Source organism: Lethenteron reissneri, chromosome 59 (assembly GCF_015708825.2).
Source record: "Lethenteron reissneri isolate LAM-NWPU_2019-01 chromosome 59, ASM1570882v1, whole genome shotgun sequence".
In the NCBI taxonomy this organism is placed as follows: Eukaryota; Metazoa; Chordata; class Hyperoartia; order Petromyzontiformes; family Petromyzontidae; genus Lethenteron; species Lethenteron reissneri.
In genome coordinates this window covers 1170813-1192256 of record NC_083837.1, presented here as the reverse complement: position 1 = coordinate 1192256, position 21444 = coordinate 1170813, and the positions used below count along the sequence as shown (strand labels likewise).

General features: G+C 53.3%; 1 protein-coding gene across 1 annotated transcript; it reads right to left on the bottom strand.

Moving 5' to 3' along the window:
- Positions 1-2687: 2687 nt before the first annotated feature.
- Positions 2688-20788, bottom strand: LOC133357770 (neuronal membrane glycoprotein M6-b-like). Its single transcript, XM_061575888.1, has 7 exons — positions 19319-20788; positions 9545-9731; positions 8665-8821; positions 6465-6678; positions 5988-6061; positions 4950-5015; positions 2688-2862 (listed from the first exon to the last, which is right to left on the bottom strand). Exons 1-7 carry the CDS (start codon positions 19353-19355, stop codon positions 2701-2703), a joined length of 897 nt encoding a protein of 298 aa, XP_061431872.1. The 5' UTR covers positions 19356-20788; the 3' UTR covers positions 2688-2700.
- Positions 20789-21444: the final 656 nt, after the last annotated feature.

Sequence of the window (21444 nt, the reverse complement as noted above, 5' to 3'; positions counted from 1 at the left end):
TAACAACATTTACTGAACCCTATTATCTGGAATGCTCCCGTTCAACCACGTTTACTGAATCATGTTATCTGGAATGCTCCTGTTTAACCGAAATAACTGAACCCTGATATCTGGAATGCTCCCGTTTAATCACATTTACTAAGCCCTGTTATATGGAATACTCCCGATTAACCGTTTTACTGAAACCTGTTGTCAGGAATACTCCCGTTTATCCACATTTACTGAACCCTGTTATAGAGAATGCTCCCGTTTATCCACATTTACTAAACCCTGTTAGACGGAACACTCCCAATTAACCGCGTTACTGAAACCTGTTACCAGGAATGCTCCCGTTTATTCACATTTACTGAACCCTGTTATAGAGAATGCTCCCGTTTATCCACATTTACTAAACCCTGTTAGACGGAACACTCCCAATTAACCGCGTTACTGAAACCTGTAACCAGGAATGCTCCCGTTTAACCACATTTACTGAACCCTGTAATCTAGAATGCTTCCGTTTAACCACAAGCAACCCTGTTATGTAAATTCCCCTCCACTTTTAACCGCAGGGAATGAACCCTGATAGTGGGTAAACGGACACACACACTCACACACACCTAGACACACAAAGACACACTCACACACATATACACTCTAACACTCAGACACGCACCTGCACGCTCTGTGACACATCCTTCAACACACACGCACACCTAACCAGCACACACACACACACACCACGCACATACTGAGATGCCCATATGCACACGCACACTTACATACAGACACACACACACCCTGGGTAGTGATTCACACAGGTTTCTGGCGAATACTCCATCCTGTTCCGATGGAAAGCAAAGCCAGTCAACGCTACATAACCAGCTAACATACACATACACACACGTGTCTGTATATGTGCCAAATGGATCAGAGCCCTGATTGGCTGGATTCGTCCATTCCTGATTGGCCGGCTTCATCCATTCGTGGGGGCTGGCATTGTGACATCACTGCCGCCGTGGCCAGTGATAAGCTTCGCCCTGCCCTCACGCTGCGATTGGTTAGGCCAGCTCGAAGCCCCGATTGGTTGGCTCGGTTCACACGGGGCGGGGCTTGCGTCGTGGCCACCGCCCCCTGGCACCGCTCCCGCGCTGTGATTGGTTCACATTAGCGGGGGGGGGGGGGGGGAATGGGGGGATCTGAGCTGCAGCCAATCCGCGAGCCGGGAGATTTCACCCGTCGGTTCGTCACGCGGCCCCGGGTGAAATCGGGGGGCGGGTGGGGGGGTGTGGGGGTGGGGGGCGGGTGGGGTGGGGGAATCATCCCGTGAGAAATCCGACAGCAACAAACCACCACCTTCACCACCACCATCACCAACCACCAATAAGGGGCCGTCCATAAATGACGTCACGCGATTTTGAACGATTTTTGACCCCCCGCCCCATTCGTCATACGGCGTCACAAAAAGTCAGACCCCCCCCCCTCAAATATGACGTCACAAAGCTCTGCCCCCCCCCCCCACCCAAAATGCTTCAAATCGCTTTAAACTATTGTCATTGTATTTCGATTTAAAGCTTTCGTGACTGCAGGGATTCATCTTCTTGGTTCTTTCGGTAAAGTCACGTAGAAGGGAAGTAATAAAATAATAAAAATAAAACAAAATAAAATACAATTCTCACGACGTTTCGGCTACAACGCAAGCAGCCGTTGTAGCCGAAACGTCGTGAGAATTATTTGATTTTATGTTTTATTTTTATTATTTTATTACTTCCCTTCTACGTGACTTTATTGTCATTGTAGTGCGTATTTAATATGTCGCTGCACTCTGATGTCGTAGGATTAAACATTTATTAAAAAGTCTATTTAATTAATTAGTAGGTGTTGTCAATGTTCATTTAAAGTTGCGCATTTTTACGTGACGTCACATTTCTCAAACCCCGTCACAAGTCTGACACTCCCCCCCCCTAGGTGCGTGACGTCATTTATGGACTGCCCCTAACCACCACCCAACATTGCTTGACATGACTTCTTCTTTGGAGGCGGGGGGGGGGGGTCGATGGGGTGATAAGGACGATGGCATCTTGAAGATAATTATTAGCGGGGGGGGGGGGGGGGGGCATGTGATTAATTAATATCCATCTCCCTGTGGCCGATGAGTCACACACATGGTGGGTCAGAGGTCACGGTTGTGGTGAGGGTACGTGGGTGGGTGGATGAGTGGTTGGGTGGGTGGTTCTGTGGGTGGATGAGTGGGTGGATGGTTGGGTTGGTGGGTGGCTGAGTGGGTGGGTGGTTGGGTTGGTGGGTGGCTGAGTGGGTGGGTGGTTGGATTGGTGGGTGGCTGAGTGGGTGGGTGGTTGGGTTGGTGGGTGGCTGAGTGGGTGGGTGGTTGGGTTGGTGGGTGGCTGAGTGGGTGGGTGGTTGGGTTGGTGGGTGGCTGAGTGGGTGGGTGGTTGGGTTGGTGGGTGGCTGAGTGGGTGGGTGGTTGGATTGGTGGGTGGCTGAGTGGGTGGGTGGTTGGGTTGGTGGTGGCCAGTGGCCAGGGTCGTCAAAGGTCGACAAAAACGGTCTGTGGATGGGTGGCGAGGAGGGGAGTGGCGAGGGGGGGAGTCTAGGGGGGGGGTCTAGGGGGGTGTCTAGGGGGGGGGGTCTAGGGGGGGGGGTCTAGGGGGGGTGTCTAGGGGGGGGGTGTCTAGGGGGGGGGGTCTAGGGGGGGGGGGTCTAGGCGTAGGCGTTGAGTCGCTCCTTGGAGCGTGCCGACTCCACGTCCCGCGGCTCCTGCTGCTGCTGCTGCTCGCGGGAGCCCAGCGCCGCCTCGTGGCCCAGGCGGCGCAGGGCGCCTACAGCCGCCCAGTTGGCGGAGAGCGCCAGCAGGTAGTGCACCTGCAGGGGGGCGGGGGGCGGGGGGGAGGGGGGGTTAGGGAGGAGGAGGGGCAAGACGGGGGAGGGGTGGTGAGGAGGAGGGGGGAGGAGGGGGGAGGAGGGGGGGAGGAGGGGGGGGAGGAGAGGAGGGACAGGACGGAGGAGGTGGGTGAGGAGGAGGAGGGGGGAGGAGGGGGGATGGGCGGGTTAGGGAAGAGGTGGGTGAGGAGGAGGAGGGGGAGGAGGAGGAGGAGGGAGGGGGGAGGAGGAGGGGGAGGAGGAGGGGGGGAGGAGGGGGGGGGAGAAGGGGGGGAGGAGAGGAGGGACAGGACGGAGGAGGTGGGTGAGGAGGAGGAGGGGGTAGGAGGGGGGACGGAGGGGGGAGGAGGGGGGAGGAGGAGGGGGGATGGGCGGGTTAGGGAGGAGGGACAGGACGGGGGAGAAGGGAGGAGGGGAGGAGGTGGGTGAGGAGGAGGGGGAGGAGGAGGAGGAGGGGGGAGGGGGGAGGAGGAGGGGGGAGGAAGAGGGGGGGAGGAGGAGGAGGAGGAGGAGGGAGGGGGGAGGAGGAGGGGGGAGGAGGGGTGTTGAGTGGGTTAGGGAAGACGAGGTGGGTGAGGAGGGGGGGTGAGGGGGGTATCATCATCGGCAGTTGCAACAGCAGTAGCATCGGTGGTGCCAGCATCATCAGCGGCATCGACGACTCTAAGGCGCCAGAGACGAACATGAAGGCAGCAGCAGCAGCAGCCACGCGGTGGTGATGAGCCAACGATTGCCTGAGCTCTGCGGTCCTCTACGTATGCTCAGATGTTACCGGTCAATTGACGATCGCCTTATACCGGAGCGCCCGGGGTCAAACCCACGTGCGCGCGAGGGGGAAACGCTCGCTCCCACACCGCCTCGCAGAGTCATGGGTAGGGAGGGACTTTCACAGCCCATCCGCGCGTGATCCACCTACCCTAGCTGCTGCTGTTACCCCCACGGCAGTCAGCAGCGTGCAGCAGTGTAGCCACCACCCGAGTCTGATCCCTGGGTCAGGGTGCCCGTCTCGTGTGGTGTAAACACATTGTCCTGCGGAGGGAGCTGGTAGGAACGTTGGGTCGCTCGGTCAATGGCCTGCAGGGTCAACGGCGGCGTGGTGTATTCCGCAAATATGCCCGACTGTGAGGGCGGGCACAAGCCGGCGTGAGTATGTTAAACGTTGAGTTTTATAAGGGCACCACGGGGTGACCAGCCCCTCCCCACCCAGCCCCTCCCCACCCAGCCCCTCCCCACCCAGCCCCACCCTCCCTCCCCACCCAGCCCCTCCCCACCCTCCTCTCCCCACCCAGCTCCTCCCTGCACGACGGACACAATAATCCCCTGTGGGCTCGTGTAACCAGGAGGTTCCTACCAGTAAGAGTTACGTAAGGAAGGCACAATCATGCGAATATCGTCTCCAATGGGCATGATCGTGGGGGTTTATTATTGGCCGTGTTCTCCTTGTGATTCATCATGACGATGTTGATACTGCTGCTGATGCTCATGATGATGCTGCTGGCGATGATGCTACTGATGATGATGCTACTACTGGCGATGATGCTGATGATGATGCTGATGATGATGCTGATGATGATGCTGATAATGATGATGATGATGATTATAACGATGCTACTGATGACGATGCTGATCATGATGCTGCTGATGATGCTGATAATGATGCTACTTATGATGATGTGGATACTGCTGCTGATGATGCTACTGATGATGATGTGGATACTGCTGCTGGTGATGCTGGCGATGATGCTACTGATGATGATGCTGAGAAGGATGCTACTAACGATGCGATTGATGATGATGATGATGCTGTTGCTTCTAATGGTGCTGATCATGATGATGATGCTGCTGATGATGCTGCTGCTGATGATGCCGCTGCTGATGATGATGGTGACGCTAACTCTCATGATCTTAACCCTCACCCTCACCAAATGTGCAGTGGGTGCGGGGTGGGAACGTGGAGTGGAGCGTGCTCGAGGTTCGGGCCTCAGTGGGGGGCGAAGGGGGTCAAGGGGGTTAAGGGGGTTAGGATTTGGGGGGCCGTGGGGGGCTGGAGAGGCGGTGGGGGCCGTTACCATGGCGATGACAGTTGCTGCAGCACCGGCACAGGCCACGATGTAGAGACTGTAGGTGAGCTTGAACTGAGAACACACAAAGACAAAGGTCCCCCGTGTAGCCTTAACAGACTTGCAGGGGCAAGTGCTGTTAGCGAGTAGCACCTATGAAGGCCGGCACGGCGCACGAGGGGGTGGGTGGGTGGGTGGCAAGCACCGCGCCCGGCCGCCTTTGTCTCCCCTGTGGCGATGTTTACTACACACCGCTACACCAGGTATTCATTTGAGGCTGAGTCCACCTAGGGGAATCGAAGTCGTGTCGCTGGGTTCAGAGCGCAGCGTGGCGCTAACCGCTGCACCACCGTTTAGCGTGGGGCCCTTGAAAGTACGGGGTCCGTAGCTACTACACGTGTAGTACCACATATGTAGTAGCTACTACATATGTAGTAGCTACTACATATGTAGTAGCTACTACACATGTAGTACCACATATGTAGTAGCTACTACATATGTAGTAGCTACTACATATGTAGTAGCTACTACATGTGTAGTACCACATATGTAGTAGCTACTACACGTGTAGTAGCTACTAGATATGTAGTAGCTACTACATATGTAGTAGCTACTACACATGTAGTACCACATATGTAGTAGCTACTACACGTGTAGTAGCTACTACACGTGTAGTAGCTACGATGTAGTAGCTACTACATATGTAGTAGCTACTACACATGTAGTACCACATATGTAGTAGCTACTACATATGTAGTAGCTACTACACATGTAGTACCACATATGTAGTAGCTACTACACGTGTAGTAGCTACGATGTAGTAGCTACTACACATATGTAGTAGCTACTACACGTGTACTAGCTACTAAATATGTAGCAGCTACTATGTATAGTAGCTCCTACACGTGTAGTGGCTACTACACGTGTAGGAGCTAGTACATAGTAAGCTACTTGTGCAACGACAATAATCGGGCACTGGCTCACAGCCCTTGTCCCAACAGCCGTGTGTGGGCTACACGGGGGAGATTTGTCTTTGTGGGTGTTCACCGTCTGGGAGTTGCAGAGGTTGGCCAGCTGAGCGTCGCACAGCTGCCCTGTGCTCACGTTCCACGGGATGATCCCTGCGCAATCATCATCAGCAACATCATCATCATCAGCAGCAGCATCAGCATCATTAACATCATCAGCAGCAGCATCAGCAGCAGCATCAGCAGCATCATCAGCAGCAGCATCATCGTTATTATCATCACCATCATCATAAAGTCATGTAGAATGGAAATAATAAAATAATAAAAATAACATAATAAAGTAATATAATATTATTATGTTTTATTTTTATTATTTTATTATTTCCCTTCTACGTGACTTTACCGAAAGAAAAAAAATAAAACATAATAAAATAATATATAATATTATATATTATTTTATCATGTTTTATTTCTATTATTTTATTATTTCCCTTCTACGTGGTGACTTCACCGAAAGAACCAAGAAAAAAATTACAATTAAAGCTTCAGTACGCACCGTACTGGCGCATGTCGATGCACACGCGTGTGGCGTTGGAGGAGGAGGTGGATGAAGAGGAGGATGAGGATGAGGAGGAGGGGGCTGGCAGGAAGAGGGGGGGCGCGATGACGTCACAGGAGGCCTGCACACTGAAGGCGACGAACACTGGCAGCGCTGAGAGCACCAGCAGCGCCAGCCACACCACGGCGAGCGCGTACGTCATGCCCAGGAACTGCAACAACAACAACAGTAACAACAACAACAATATGAAATAAATAATATTTAAAAAAACTTTTTTTTGCTAATTGCCGCTCACTCAGAGGAGTTGGAGGCACTGCTGCTGAACCTGGAGCGTGCCACTAAGAGGTGGGGCCTTACCATCAGCCCCACCAAAACTAAGCACGTGCCTGGGTATTTTGTACCATCGGGCACTCCACCCCCACAACTCCCAATCGGTGATGGGCAGTTGTGGAGAGAGTGGAGAGTTTACCATACCTGGGCAGCGCGCTCATGACCGGCTCCGGTTTGACAGCGTAACGCTGTTTGGAAGCTACCTGGTCTGTCGCTCCGCACGAAGCTTCAGGTCTTCTCGGCCACGGTCATTCCCTTCCTTTTCTACGCTTGCGAAACGTGGACCCCCCTAATGGAGCATCTTCGCCGATTGGAAACATTTAGGCTGGCCTGCCTATGATCCATCCTGGGTTTAACCAGGCTGGATTGTGTGAAGAGCTCACAAATCCTTTAAAGATCTGGGCAAAGTCCGATTGGTGAGCTCTTCCGGCAGGCAAGGCTGCGTTGGCTGGGTCATGTAGCCTGCATGCCCAGCCACCCCATGCCTAAACAGCTTTTGTTCGGCCGGATCGAGGGGACTAAATGGGCGCGGCACGGGCTAGAGAATAGATGGAGTGATGTGGTACAGGAGGACGTGGAGCTGAGTGGACTTGCCGATGACTGGTACCAGCGGTGTCAAGATCGGCCTCTGTGGAGGAGGCTCGTGAAGGACGCTACTGGGCAGTTGGAGGCAGTCGCCCTCCAACAACAACGGAGGGCGGAGGAGCGACGCTCACAACAACGAGCGGAGCGCCGGGTGGCTAAAACACAGCAAGTTGACTGGGCGAGTGTGTGACTGGGTGAGTGAGTGGCTGGGTGAGTGAGTGAGTGGCTGGGTGAGTGAGTGAGTGGCTGGGTGAGTGAGTGGCTGGGTGAGCGTGTGACTGGGTGAGTGAGTGGCTGGGTGAGTGTGTGGCTGGGTGAGTGAGTGGCTGAGTAAGTGTGTGACTGGGTGAGTGAGTGGCTGGGTGAGTGAGTGGCTGGGTGAGTGAGTGGCTGGGTGAGTGGGTGGCTGGGTGAGTGAGTGGCTGGGTGAGTGAGTGGCTGTGTGAGTGAGTGCCTGGGTGAGTGTGTGGCTGGGTAAGTGAGTGGCTGTGCGAGTGAGTGCCTGGGTGAGTGAGTGGCTGGGTGAGTGAGTGGCTGGGTGAGTGAGTGCCTGGGTGAGTGTCTGGCTGGGTGAGTGGCTGGGTGAGTGGCTGGGTGAGTGGCTGGGTGAGTGAGTGGCTGGGTGAGTGAGTGGCTGGGTGAGCGTGTGACTGGGTGAGTGAGTGGCTGGGTGAGTGTGTGGCTGGGTGAGTGAGTGGCTGGGTAAGTGTGTGACTGGGTGAGTGAGTGGCTGGGTGAGTGAGTGGCTGGGTGAGTGAGTGGCTGGGTGAGTGGGTGGCTGGGTGAGTGAGTGGCTGGGTGAGTGAGTGGCTGTGTGAGTGAGTGCCTGGGTGAGTGTGTGGCTGGGTGAGTGAGTGGCTGTGCGAGTGAGTGCCTGGGTGAGTGAGTGGCTGGGTGAGTGAGTGGCTGGGTGAGTGAGTGGCTGGGTGAGTGTCTGGCTGGGTGAGTGGCTGGGTGAGTGGCTGGGTGAGTGGCTGGGTGAGTGAGTGGCTGGGTGAGTGGGTGGCTGGGTGGCTGGGTGAGTGAGTGGCTGTGTGAGTGAGTGCCTGGGTGAGTGTGTGGCTGGGTGAGTGAGTGCCTGGGTGAGTGAGTGGCTGGGTGAGTGGCTGGGTGAGTGAGTGGCTGGGTGAGTGTCTGGCTGGGTGAGTGGCTGGGTGAGTGTCTGGCTGGGTGAGTGGCTGGGTGAGTGTCTGGCTGGGTGAGTGGCTGGGTGAGTGAGTGGCTGGGTGAGTGTCTGACTGGCAGTGGGGGGGGGGGGGGGAGTCGTGCGTGCGCCACCGACCCAGGCGCTGACGCAGCGCCCGCACGCGGACGTCTTGAAGTCGCCGCAGGAGTCCCGGATGGAGGCGGTGGTGAAGAACCCCTCGGTGAAGAGCAGCACCCCGTAGAGGAAGAAGGCGGCCGCCACGCCGTAGATCACGAACCTCACCACCTCCACGCTGTGGCGGGAGACGACACGTGGGGCGGGAGACAGTCACGTGGGGCGGGAGACAGTCACGTGGGGCGGGAGACAGTCACGTGGGGTGGGGAGACAGTCACGTGGGGCGGGAGACACGTGGGGCGGGAGACACGTGCGGCAGGAGACACGTGGGAAGACAGTCACGTGGAGCGGGAAGACAGTCACGTGGGGCGGGAGAAAGACACGTGGAGATTCTAGATTTGAAGCTTTCGTGACTGCAAGGATTCATACTCTTAGGTTTTTTTTTTCGGTAAAGTCACGTAGGTAAAAAAATAAAAATCAAATAAAAATAATAATAGAAGTAAAATAATAAAGCACATTTATTTATAATTTTATTTCTATTATTTTTATTATTATTATTTTTATTTTTTACCTACGTGACTTTACCGAAAAAACCTAAGAGTAGACACGTGGAGGCATTACGAGGGATTCGTGAGCGCGGAGAGTCACACGGAGAGGCTGGTGGTGAGTGTCAGGGTGAGCGTTGGGTCATAGTGAGGGTCATGGTGTCAGGGTCAGCGTCTGGGTAAAAGGTCGCAGTGCGGTCAGGGTGAAAGGTCGCGGTGAAGTTAGGGTAAAGCGAAAGGTCGCAGTGAGGTCAGGGTGAAAGGTCGCGATGAGGTCGCGGTGAGGTCAGGGTGAAGCGAAAGGTTGCGGTGCAATCAGGGCGAAAGGTCGCGGTGCGAGGTCACGGGGGGCGCACACGGTGAAGAAGATTAGGTCGGGGTCGTGCGGGAATCCGAAGTCTGCCTGCAGCAGCGCCAGCGTGCCCGACAGCGCCTCGTGGCCCCCGCCGCAGAAGAGCGCCACCCCCGCGTAGCACAGCACCGTGGCCAGCAGCGAGGCGTAGGGAACCCCGCCCAGGCAGCGCACGCAGCAGTCCGCACAGCCTGCGGCGGGGCACGGGGGGGGGGGGGGGGCACGGGGGGGGGCACGGGGGGGGGGGGCACAGGGTGGAGGGGCATAGAAGGGGAGCGTGGTCTTTATGCAAGTTTATGGATCTCTGTGTGAGTCTGTGGGTATTTGAGTGAGTCTATGGGTCTCTGTGTGAGTCTACAGGTCTCAGTGTGAGTCTATGGGTCTCTGTGTGAGTCTATGGGTCTCTGTGTGAGTCTATGGGTCTCTGTGTGAGTCTATGGGTCTCTGTGTGAGTCTATGGGTCTCTGTGTGAGTCTACGGGTCTCTGTGTGAGTCTACGGGTCTCTGTGTGAGTCTATGGGTCTCTGTGTGAGTCTATGGGTCTCTGTGTGAGTCTACAGGTCTCAGTGTGAGTCTATGGGTCTCTGTGTGAGTCTATGGGTCTCTGTGTGAGTCTATGAGTCTCTGTGTGAGTCTGTGGGTCTTTGAGCGAGTCTGTGGGTCTGTGTGAGTCTGTGGGTCTCTGTGTGAGTCTGTGGGTCTCTGTGTGAGTCTATGGGTCTCTGTGTGAGTCTATGAGTCTCTGTGTGAGTCTGTGGGTCTCTGTGTGAGTCTGTGGGTCTCTGTGTGAGTCTATGGGTCTCTGTGTGAGTATATGGATCTCTGTGTGAGTCTATGAGTCTCTGTGTGAGTCTGTGGGTCTTTGAGCGAGTCTGTGGGTCTGTGTGAGTCTGTGGGTCCCTGTGTGAGTCTATGGGTCTCTGTGTGAGTCTATGAGTCTCTGTGTGAGTCTGTGGGTCTTTGAGCGAGTCTGTGGGTCTGTGTGAGTCTGTGGGTCTCTGTGTGAGTCTGTGGGTCTCTGTGTGAGTCTATGGGTCTCTGTGTGAGTATATGGATCTCTGAGTGAGTCTGTGGGTCCCTGTGTGAGTCTATGGGTCTCTGTGTGAGTCTATGAGTCTCTGTGTGAGTGTATGGGTCTCTGTGTGACTTTATGGGTCTCTGTGTGAGTCTGTGGGTCTCCGTGAATTTCAGGAGACAGATCCAATAATCCATGTCTGCAATGCCGTCTCTTGCCCACCATGCTGCTGATGATGCTGCTGATGATGCTGATGGTGATTGTAATGGGAATGCAACTGATGATGCTGATGATGCTGCTTCCGCCGTTGCTGCTGCTGTTGCTGATGCTACTGCTAAGCATGCTGCTGATACCACTGCTGTTGCTGCTGTTTCTGATGTCTCCCTCTCCGCCTTCCCCTCCCCTCCCTCCCCTCCCCTCCCTCGTCCCTCCCCTCCATCCCCTCCCCTCCCTCGTCCCTCCCCTCCATCCCCTCCCTCCCCTCTCTCCCTCCCCTCCCCCCCCCTCCCCTCCCCCTTCTACTCAGTCTTTGTATCTCCACTGCTCTCCCCGTGGCGCTCGAGGCTGCCCCCCCCTCACTCTCCCCCCCTCTCGGTGGGGGTGGAGGGGAGGGGGCGCACCACGTGATTAGAGCCCCCCCCCCTCCACTCCCCCATCAACAGTGGGGGGGGGAGGCAGCTGTGGGTTCATCAACAACACCAACGGCATCATCAGCATCATCATCAGCAGCAGCATCATCATCATCAGCAGCAGCAGCAGTAGCAGCAGCATCAGCAGCATCATGATCAGCAGCATCATTATCATCAGCAGCAGCAATAGGAACAAGAGCTGCATCAGCATTATCAGCAGCAGAAGCATTTTCAGCAGCAGCAATAGCAGCATTAGCTTCATTATCAGCAGCATTATCAGCAGAAGCAGCAGCAGCATCAGCTGCATTATCATTATCAGCAGCATCATCAGCAGCAGCAGAATCAGCATTATCATTTTCAGCAGCAGAATCATCAGCTGAAGCATCATCATCAGCAGAAGCATCATCAGCAGAAGCATCATCATCAGCAGAAGCATCATCAGCAACAGCAGCAGCATCAGCAGCAGCAGCTGCATTAACATTTTCAGCAGCACCATCGTAATCATCATCAGATGCACGATCACAGCAGTGACCACAACAACCCCAACCACAATAACCACAACCACGACAACGGCCACAATATAACCACAACCCTAGCCACAACCAGCGTGTGATGGCACAAAACACGCAGGCGGGTGCTTTGTTTTTGTGTGGGAGGGCGTCAATGCTCAGCCCCTCCCCCCATCTCTTATTCACTTAGTTTCTCGCTCCAGGTTCAGCAGCAGAGTCGCAAACTCCTTCTCAGAGTGAGGAGCGACCACCAGGACATCAGCGCGCACGACACGGCCGACCGGGAGGGAGCCATCCCTCGGCACCACCCGCAATGCCAACCGGACGGACATTCTTCCGCTACAGCCATGGAACTCCTTTCGATCCAAGTTGATCAAAGAATTTCGATTTAAAACTTTCGTGACTGCAGGGATTCATCGTCTTGGTTATTTCGGTAAAGTCACGTAGAAAGGAAGTAATAAAATAAAAAATAAAAAACATAATAAAATAATTCTCACGACGTTTCGGCCACAACGCAAGCAGCCGTCCTCAGGTGAAAACCAGGTCTGTCGAGGCGACAGCGTCTGAATGAAACAGCACACGTGCTTGGAGCATGTATATCAGCTGGGTTGGAAGGGGGGGAAAGGGCGCCTTGACAAACGACATGTCCCATAAATATGCTAAAGTCCTCTTGCTATGCAAATTATTTTGTCAAGGCGCCCTTTTTCCCCCTTCCAACCCAGCTTATATATATGCTCCAAGCACGTGTGCTGTTTCATTCAGACGCTGTCGCCTCGACAGACCTGGTTTTCACCTGAGGACGGCTGCTTGCGTTGTGGCCGAAACGTCGTGAGAATTATTTTATTATGTTTTATTTGTATTATGTTATTACTTCCCTTCTACGTGACTTTACCGAAAGAACCAAGGTTGATCAAAGAACTTGTTGAGAAGTGTGGGGGCCAGAGGACATCCCTGTCGCACCCCAGGGCGAAGGGGGAATGGCTCTGTCTCTCAGCCACCATCAGAGCAGAGGGTCAGGGACCCCGAAAGCACGCAGAACAACCCACAGCCCTGACCTATTTGATGGTACTCTTTGGTTCTTTCGGTAAAGTGACGTATAAATATAAAATAATAAATTAAATACTACCATACGACGTTTCGATTGCAACACAAGCAATCATCATCAGGTATAAATGAAATAAAAACACAAATCTAGTATACTTAGAAATGTAATGTAATACAGCAGAGAGTCGGATAACATCACAGTCAACACCCTACCTGGTTGATTACGTTCTTCCTGAGAATGCTAAATTTGAGAGAGAAATAAAACACAGAACCAGAGACATATAGACAGACATATAAGTAGAGACAGATATCACAGAGATACATAGAGAGAGAGACAAAACATAGGCACATGGTATCATAGGGCCTTGTACCTGCTCAATAAAGCAGAGATGGAGGTCCTTTTGAAATTTTCTAGAGAGTATGGCGTTCGTGTAGGATCGTCCCGGTCTGATATCTTCATTAGGGCTCCGCAAGACTCTTCTGAACGTGCCTGGTAAGGACACGATGTGGAATGATCCTTGCCAGGACCTCCCCCGGCCTCACACCGAGGACGGAGATGCCCCTGTCGTTATTACAATCAGTGCGGTCACCCTTCTCATAAACGGGGACCGCCAGGGCATCCTTCCAACCCTTGCGGAAACCGTCCTGCGGTGCAGACTGTTGTGATGATGTCACGTGGGGCAGCCTGCACACAACACTTCACCTGGGAGAGCACCTCGACCCGAGGCTTTACCTGGTTTCGAGCACCACATCGCCCTGCACACTTCCTCAACAGATGGCACAGCAGCCAGCCACTCACAGGACTGGGTGACTACTTCCTCCAACATTTGAGGCACGGCAGCCACAGCAAGGGTCAACTCCCACCTTGCCCCGTGATAGCGACTGGACCGAGGGGCTTCGCCTCCTCTAAGAGGCTCAAAGAAATGCTCGGTGCACGTGCGGACCTGTTTATGAACGACGGTGATATGTGTGGCGCTGCGAGGTCATTTGTTGATGGAATCAAAGAGTGATTTGTGATCGGGCAATGCCGATGCAGTTTCCATCCCCTTCTCAGCGACCCGCGACCACCACTCGCCCTTTCAGCGCCGCACGGATCTCCGAACCTCCGAGCGAAGGCTCTGGTAAAGCCTCATTCTCGGATGTTGGGATGCTGGAGACGGTGGGAGTGGGCCTGTCACCTTCGATCAGCTCGCCAGCAGCATACGCCTCCATTAGCCAGGGTCTCTGGGGAGGCCTGCACCGTGTACCCTAAAAACCAAACTCAACTCTTTTGTTATATATTTCAATTTTTTTTACCAGGTAAGGCCCACTTAGCTACGTAACTCTTTTGCAGAAGCGACTTGGCCACGAATGATAGCTCAACGAAGTGGCTCATCGTGTGCGAATGTATTGCAGCAGTCAAATACTCAACTCATGTTTCGAAATGTGGAGAGGAGAGAGAGACACGCAAACTCCAAATATACAGCAGGCATCGTCAGGGTCGGGATCGAACCCACGACCTCCTGTAGACCAGGCGAGGTAGTTAACATCTCACCACGGGGAGAGAGAGAGAGACACGCAAACTCCAAATATACAGCAGGCGTCAGGGTCGGGATCGGACCCACGACCTCCTGTAGACCAGGCGAGGTAGTCAACATCTCACCACGGAGAGAGAGAGACACGCAAACTCCAAATATACAGCAGCAGGCGTCAGGGTCAGGATCGAACCCACGACCTCCTGCAGACCAGGCGAGGTAGTTACAGTCCTGGACCTCACCCATGCCCCCTCTGCACCAGGAGACCAGGCTATTGTGGGCTTGAATGGGATCCTATGTGGATGCCCGCCACCACAGTGGACGAAAGACAAAGATCCCCCGTATAGCCTTAACAGACTGTAGGGGCAAGTGCTGTTGCCCAGTACCTTTGAAGGCTTGCACGGCAAATGAGAAGATGGGTGGCCAGCACCGCGCCCGGCCGCCTTTGTCTCCCCAGTGGCGATGTTTACACGTCGCACAAGGTACTCATTTGAGGCTGAGTCGACCTACGGGAGGCCCAGTAGCGATTCAAATAATCGTCACTGGTGTTGGCCGCGAGCGGGAATCGGTGCCGATGGGTTCGTAGCGCTCGCTACAACACTACCGCTCCCCACTCACTCTCACTTATAGACAACAAACATACACACACTGAACACACACAAAAAAAATAAAAAAAACAAAGGTCCCCCGAATAGCCTTAACAAGTGCTGTTAGCGAGCACCTGTGAAGGCCGAAACGGCACACGAGGGGGTGGGTGGCCAGCACCACGCCCGGCCGCCTTTGTCTCCCCAGTGACGATGTTTACTCTCACACCACACCAGGTACTCATTTGAGTCTGAGTCGACCTAGGGGAGGCCCAGGACCGGTTCAGATAATCGTCACCGGTGTTGGCCGTGAGCGGGAATCGAACTCGGGTCGCCAGGTTCGTAGCGCAGCGTAGCGCTGACCACTACACCACCGCTCCACCCTCTTTGAACACACAAAGATCCCCCGTGTAGCCTTAACAGACTGTAGGGGCAAGTGCTGTTAGCGAGCACCTGTGAAAGCTGGAACGGTACACGAGGGGGTGGGTGGCCAGCGCCACGCCCGACCGCCTTTGTCTCCCTAGCGGCGATGTTTACACATCGCACCAGGTACTCATTTGAGGCTGAGTCGACCTAGGGGAGGCCCAGGACCGGTTCAAATAATCGTCACTGGTGTTTGCCGTGAGCGGGAATCGAACCCGGGTCGCCAGGTTCGCAGTGCAGCGCGCTAACCGCTACACTACCGCTCCCCACCACCACTCTGACACACACACACAATCTGACACACACACTCCATCTCGAGCCCTGATCGTTGCCTGGCAACGCGAGGGCTGCCGCAGGTTTCTACCTGCCCCCGTTTTGAGGCGAGGGCGGGGAGGGGGGACCAGGTTGCCGTGGCAACGGTAGTGCATCGCCCTGGCAACCGTTGCTAGGGAGATGGGTGGTGTGGCGGTGACGGTGGCACCCCCGGGGGGTGAAGGGTGGGGCTATGGGATTTTGGCTTCAGAGTTATGGGTTAGAGTTAGGGGTTAGGGTTTGTTAGAGATTGGGATTATGGTTATTTCTATTAAGGATTCCAATTAGATCAGGGATAGAATTAGATTTAGGAGAAGAGTTACGGGTTCGAGTTAGGGGTACATGGTAGGGGTTTGGTTAGAATGAGGGGTATGGTTAGGGTCAGGTTTAGAGTTATATTTTTGGGGTCAGCGTTTGAGGTTAGAGTTGGGGATGCTGTTAAAGATCGGGTTAGAATTAGGGGTACGGATACGACACTCTTTGATTCTTTCGGTAAAGTCGCGTAGGTGAAAATAAAAATAACATAAAAATGAAAGTAACTAGATAAAAATATCTTCTTGGTTCTTTCGGTAAAGTCACGTAGACAGACCTGTTCTCCACTTGAGGACGGCTGCTTGCGTTGTGGCCGAAACGTCGTGAGAATTATTTTATAATGTTTTATTTGTATTATTTTATTATTTCCATTCGACGTGACTTTACCGAAAGAACCAAGAAAATGAATCCCTGCAGTCACGAAAGCTTTAAATCGAAATTTAGATAAAGAATAATAATAAATAAAAATTAAAATAACTAAATTAATCTTCTTGGTTCTTTCGGTAAAGTCACGTAGAAGGGAAGTAATAAAATAATAAAAATAAAACATAATAAAACAATTCTCAGGACGTTTCGGCCACAACGCAAGCAGCCGTCCTCAGGCGGCTGCTTGCGTTGTGGCTGATGAATCCCTGCAGTCACGAAAGCTTTAAAACTAAATTAAATCAAGAAAATATGTTTTGCTGTGGCTGTCCTACCTGATGACGGAGACTTGTGTTGCTTCCGAAATGCCGAGATTTTATTTAGTTAATTTAATTTAATTTTTATTTTATTGTTATTTTTATTTTCTACCTACGTGACTTTACCGAAAGAACCAAAGAGTATGGATCCTTGCAGTCACAAAAACTTCAATTCCAGTACGGAAACGAGTTTGAGTTTCGTGCGATAATCGTGGTTTATGGACTCGGGGTTCGATCCAGGTCAGAGGTGAGAGTTCAGGTGAAGAGCGAGGGCTGGGGATGGCGTCAGCGTTGTACGTGCTGCCTATCGGCGGAGGATTACATGGTGAGGGTCAGTTCGAGTCAGGGTTACGGTCAAGGTCAGCAGGGTTAAGGGTCAGGGGCTGTGTAGTGAGGGCAGTGCAGAGCCCCCCCCCCCTAACCCCCCCCCCTAACTCCCCCCCCCCCTCCCACCAGCTCACGTGCTGAGCGAGCCACCTTTGAAACAACTTCAAGAGGCAGAGCCCACGTTGTGGTCACGAAATATATTATTAGAGAGTGCACGTACGTGTGTCTGTGTGTGTGTCTGTGTGTGTGTGTCTGTTTGTGTGTCTGTGTGTGTGTCTGTGTGTGTGTGTCTCTGTGTGTGTCTGTCTGTGTGTGTCTGTGTGTGTGTCTGTGTGTGTGTCTGTGTGTGTTTGTGTGTGTGTCTGTGTGTGTGTCTGTGTGTGTGTCTGTGTGTGTGTGTCTGTTTGTGTGTCTGTGTGTGTGTCTGTGTGTGTGTGTCTCTGTGTGTGTGTGTATGTGTTTGTGTCTGTGTGTGTCTGGGGTGTGTCTGTGTGTGTGTCTGTGTGTGTGTGTTTGTGTCTGTGTGTGTGTTTGTGTCTGTGTGTGTGTGTCTGTGTGTGTGTTTGTGTGTGTGTGTCTGTGTGTGTGTTTGTGTGTGTCTGTGTGTGTGTCTGTGTGTGTGTCTGTGTGTGTCTGTGTGTGTGTCTGTGTGTGTGTCTGTGTGTGTTTGTGTGTGTGTCTGTGTGTGTGTTTGTGTGTGTGTCTGTGTGTGTGTGTTTGTGTGTGTGTCTGTGTGTGTGTCTGTGTGTCTGTGTGTGTGTTTGTGTGTGTCTGTGTGTGTGTCTGTGTGTGTTTGTGTGTGTGTCTGTGTGTGTGTTTGTGTGTGTGTCTGTGTGTGTTTGTGTGTGCGTTTGTGTGTGTGTTTGTGTGTCTGTGTGTGTGTCTGTGTGTGTGTCTGTCTGTGTGTGTGTCTGTTTGTGTGTCTGTGTGTGTGTTTGTGTGTCTGTGTGTGTGTCTGTGTGTGTGTCTGTGTGTGTATGTGTTTGTGTGTGTGTCTGTGTGTGTGTTTGTGTGTGTCTGTGTGTGTGTTCACATAGCCTGGCACAAGCGTCGTGGTGACATCACCGCCACTTAGTGGCGAATGGCGGTTGTTGTGGGGAGCGGTGGTGCAGTGGTTAGCGCTACGCTGCGCCGCTACGAACCTGGCCACCCGGGTTCGATTTCCGCTCACGGCCAAAACCACCAGTGACGATTATCTGAACCGGTACTGGGCCTCCCCTAGGTAGACTCAGCCTCGAATGAGTACCTGGTGCGGTGTGCAGTAAACATCGCCACTGGGGAGACAAAGGCGGCCGGGCGTGGTGCTGGCCACCCACCCCCTCGTGTGCCGTGCCGGCCTTCATAGGTGCTCGCTAACAGCACTTGCTCCAATAGTCTGCTAAGGCTACACGGGGGATCTTTGTCTTGTGTATGAGTGGTTTACTCGCTTGCAAGAGCACTCGCCCCCAACTCGCTGTGCAAGCTACGTAGGGAGAACTTTGTGTCAATCATCAACACCACCACCATCATCATCAACCCTATCATCACTACTATCTTGTTTACCATCATCACTATCATCAACCATCATCACCATCAGCACCGTGATCACCATCACCGTGATGACCATCAGAGACAAAGATCCCCCGTATAGCCTGTAACAGACTGTTGGGGCAAGTGCAGTTAGCAACGCGCCCGACCGCCTTTGTCTTCCCAGTGGCGATGTTTACTACACACCGCACCGGGTACTAATTTGAGGCTGAGTCGACCTAGGGGAGGCCCAGTACCGGTTCAGATAATCGTCACCGGTGTTGGCGATCTCGGGTCGTCTGGTTCGTAGCGCTAACCACTACACCACCGCTCCCCACACCATCACCACCCTCACCACCACCAAAGTCAAAGATCCCCCGTGTAGCCTTAACCGACAGTTGGGGCAAGTGCAGTTAGCGAGTAGCACCGATAAAGGCCGACACGAAAGCACGCGAGTGGGTGGGTTGGTCAGCAACGCGCCCGACCGCCTTTGTCTCCCTAGTGGCGATGTTTTACGCACCACCACCATCACCACCACCACCACCATCACAACCACCATCACCACCACCACCACAAATCACCATCGCGTCGGCACGTCACCTGCCTGGATATTGTGTCACGTGTTACGTAACCCGTGACCCGCCGCTGATGTGGGACGGTCACTCGGACACGCACACACATCCCACTTGGTCCTCTCGCTCACGGTGATGATGCTGATGATGATGTTGATGATGATGATGCTGATGATGATGGTGTAGATGATTGATGGGCCTGTTGCTGATGATGGTTTTACTACTGCTGATTGAATAATGCTGATGATGTGAATGTTGCTGATGATGCTGCTGATGCGAATGTTGCTGCTGATGATGATGTTGTTGCTGCTGATGCTGCTGCTGATGCGAATGTTGCTGCAGAGTGCCTACCTCGCTTCTGTCCACATTTCTCTTCATTCTCATCCATGCCTCCCCACCTACGATCCGGTCCTGGGTTTAGAAATCAGTCCGATCTTCGTTCTATCTCAGTTCGATCCTGGTTCTATCTCAGTTCGATCCTGGTTCTATCTCAGTTCGATCCTGGTTTTATCTCAATCCGATCTTCGTTCTATCTCAGTTCGATCCTGGTTCTATCTCAGTTCGATCCTGGTTCTATCTCAGTTCGATCCTGGTTTTATCTCAATCCGATCTTGGTTCTATCTCAACTCCGATCCGAATTCTATCTCAATCTGATCTTGGTTCTATCTCAATCCGATCCTGGTTCTACCTCAATCCGATCCTGGTTCTATCTCAATCCGATCCTCGTTCTATCTCAATCCGATCCTGGTTCTACCTCAATCCGATCCTGGTTCTATCTCAATCCGATCCTCGTTCTATCTCAATCCAATCCTGGTTCTACCTCAATCCGATCCTGGTTCTACCTCAATCCGATCCTGATTCTACCTCAATCCGATCCTGGTTCTACCTCAATCCGATCCTGGTTCTATCTCAATCCGATCCTGGTTCTATCTCAATCCGATCCTGGTTCTACCTCAATCCGATCCTGGTTCTATCTCAGTTCGATCCTGGTTCTATCTCAATCCGATCCTGGTTCTACCTCAATCCGATCCTGGTTCTATCTCAATCCGATCCTGGTTCTACCTCAGTCCGATCCTGGTTCTATCTCAATCCGATCCTGGTTCTATCTCAATCCGATCCTGGTTCTACCTCAATCCGATCCTGGTTCTATCTCAATCCGATCCTGGTTCTATCTCAGTTCGATCCTGGTTCTACCTCAATCCGATCCTGGTTCTATCTCAATCCGATCCTGGTTCTATCTCAATCCGATCCTAGTTCTACCTCAGTCCGATCCTGGTTCTACCTCAATCCGATCCTGGTTCTATCTCAATCCGATCCTGGTTCTATCTCAATCCGATCCTGGTTCTATCTCAATCCGATCCTGGTTCTATCTCAGTCCGATCCTGGTTCTATCTCAATCCGATCCTGGTTCTATCTCAATCCGATCCTGGTTCTACCTCAATCCGATCCTGGTTCTATCTCAATCCGATCCTGGTTCTATCTCAATCCGATCCTGGTTCTACCTCAATCCGATCCTGGTTCTATCTCAATCCGATCCTGGTTCTACCTCAATCCGATCCTGGTTCTATCTCAATCCGATCCTGGTTCTACCTCAATCCTATCCTGGTTCTACCTCAATCCGATCCTGGTTCTACCTCAATCCGATCCTGGTTCTACCTCAATCCTATCCTGGTTCTATCTCAATCCGATCCTGGTTCTACCTCAATCCGATCCTGGTTCTATCTCAGTTCGATCCTGGTTCTACCTCAATCCGCTCCTGGTTCTACCTCAATCCGATCCTAGTTCTATCTCAGTTCGATCCCAGATTCACATCCTCCTCAATCCGCGTCGCGTGCAGAGTGAGCGCCGCGCGCTTGGCTCGCGGAGCAGCAGAGAGGGGGGAGGGGGGAGGGGGGGCGAGGGGCGGGGCGAGGGGGGGTGGAGGAGGGGGTGGAGAGGGGGGGGCGAGTGATGAGGGGAGACCCCCCCCCAGCCCCCCGCCCCCCCCACACAACCCCCCCCGCCCCCCACCTTCATCCTCTCAGATGTATAATGAAACACTGACATAGCGAGAGACACACACAACAAAGATAAAGACCCCCCGTGTAGCCTTAACAGACTGTTGGGGCAAGTGCTGTTAGCGAGCAGCACCTGTGAAGGCCGGCACGGCACACGAGGGGGGGAGGTGGCCAGCACCACGCCCGGACGCCTTTGTCTTCCCCCAGTGGCGATGTTTACTACACACCGCACAAGGTTACTCATTTAAGGCTGAGTCGACCTAGGGGAGGCCCGGGACCGGTTCAGATAATCGCCACGCTGGGTGTTGTTGGTGGCCGTGAGCGGGAATCGCCGTCGGGGTTCTGCTGCAGCGCGCTAACCACTGCGCCACCGCTCCGCCCTGCCACCACTCACGATGTGGAAATGTGACCTGGTCACGCATCGATCAAGCAGCAGCAGCAGCCTCCTTTTAACAAGTCTTGAGACTCGATGTCTGTGCG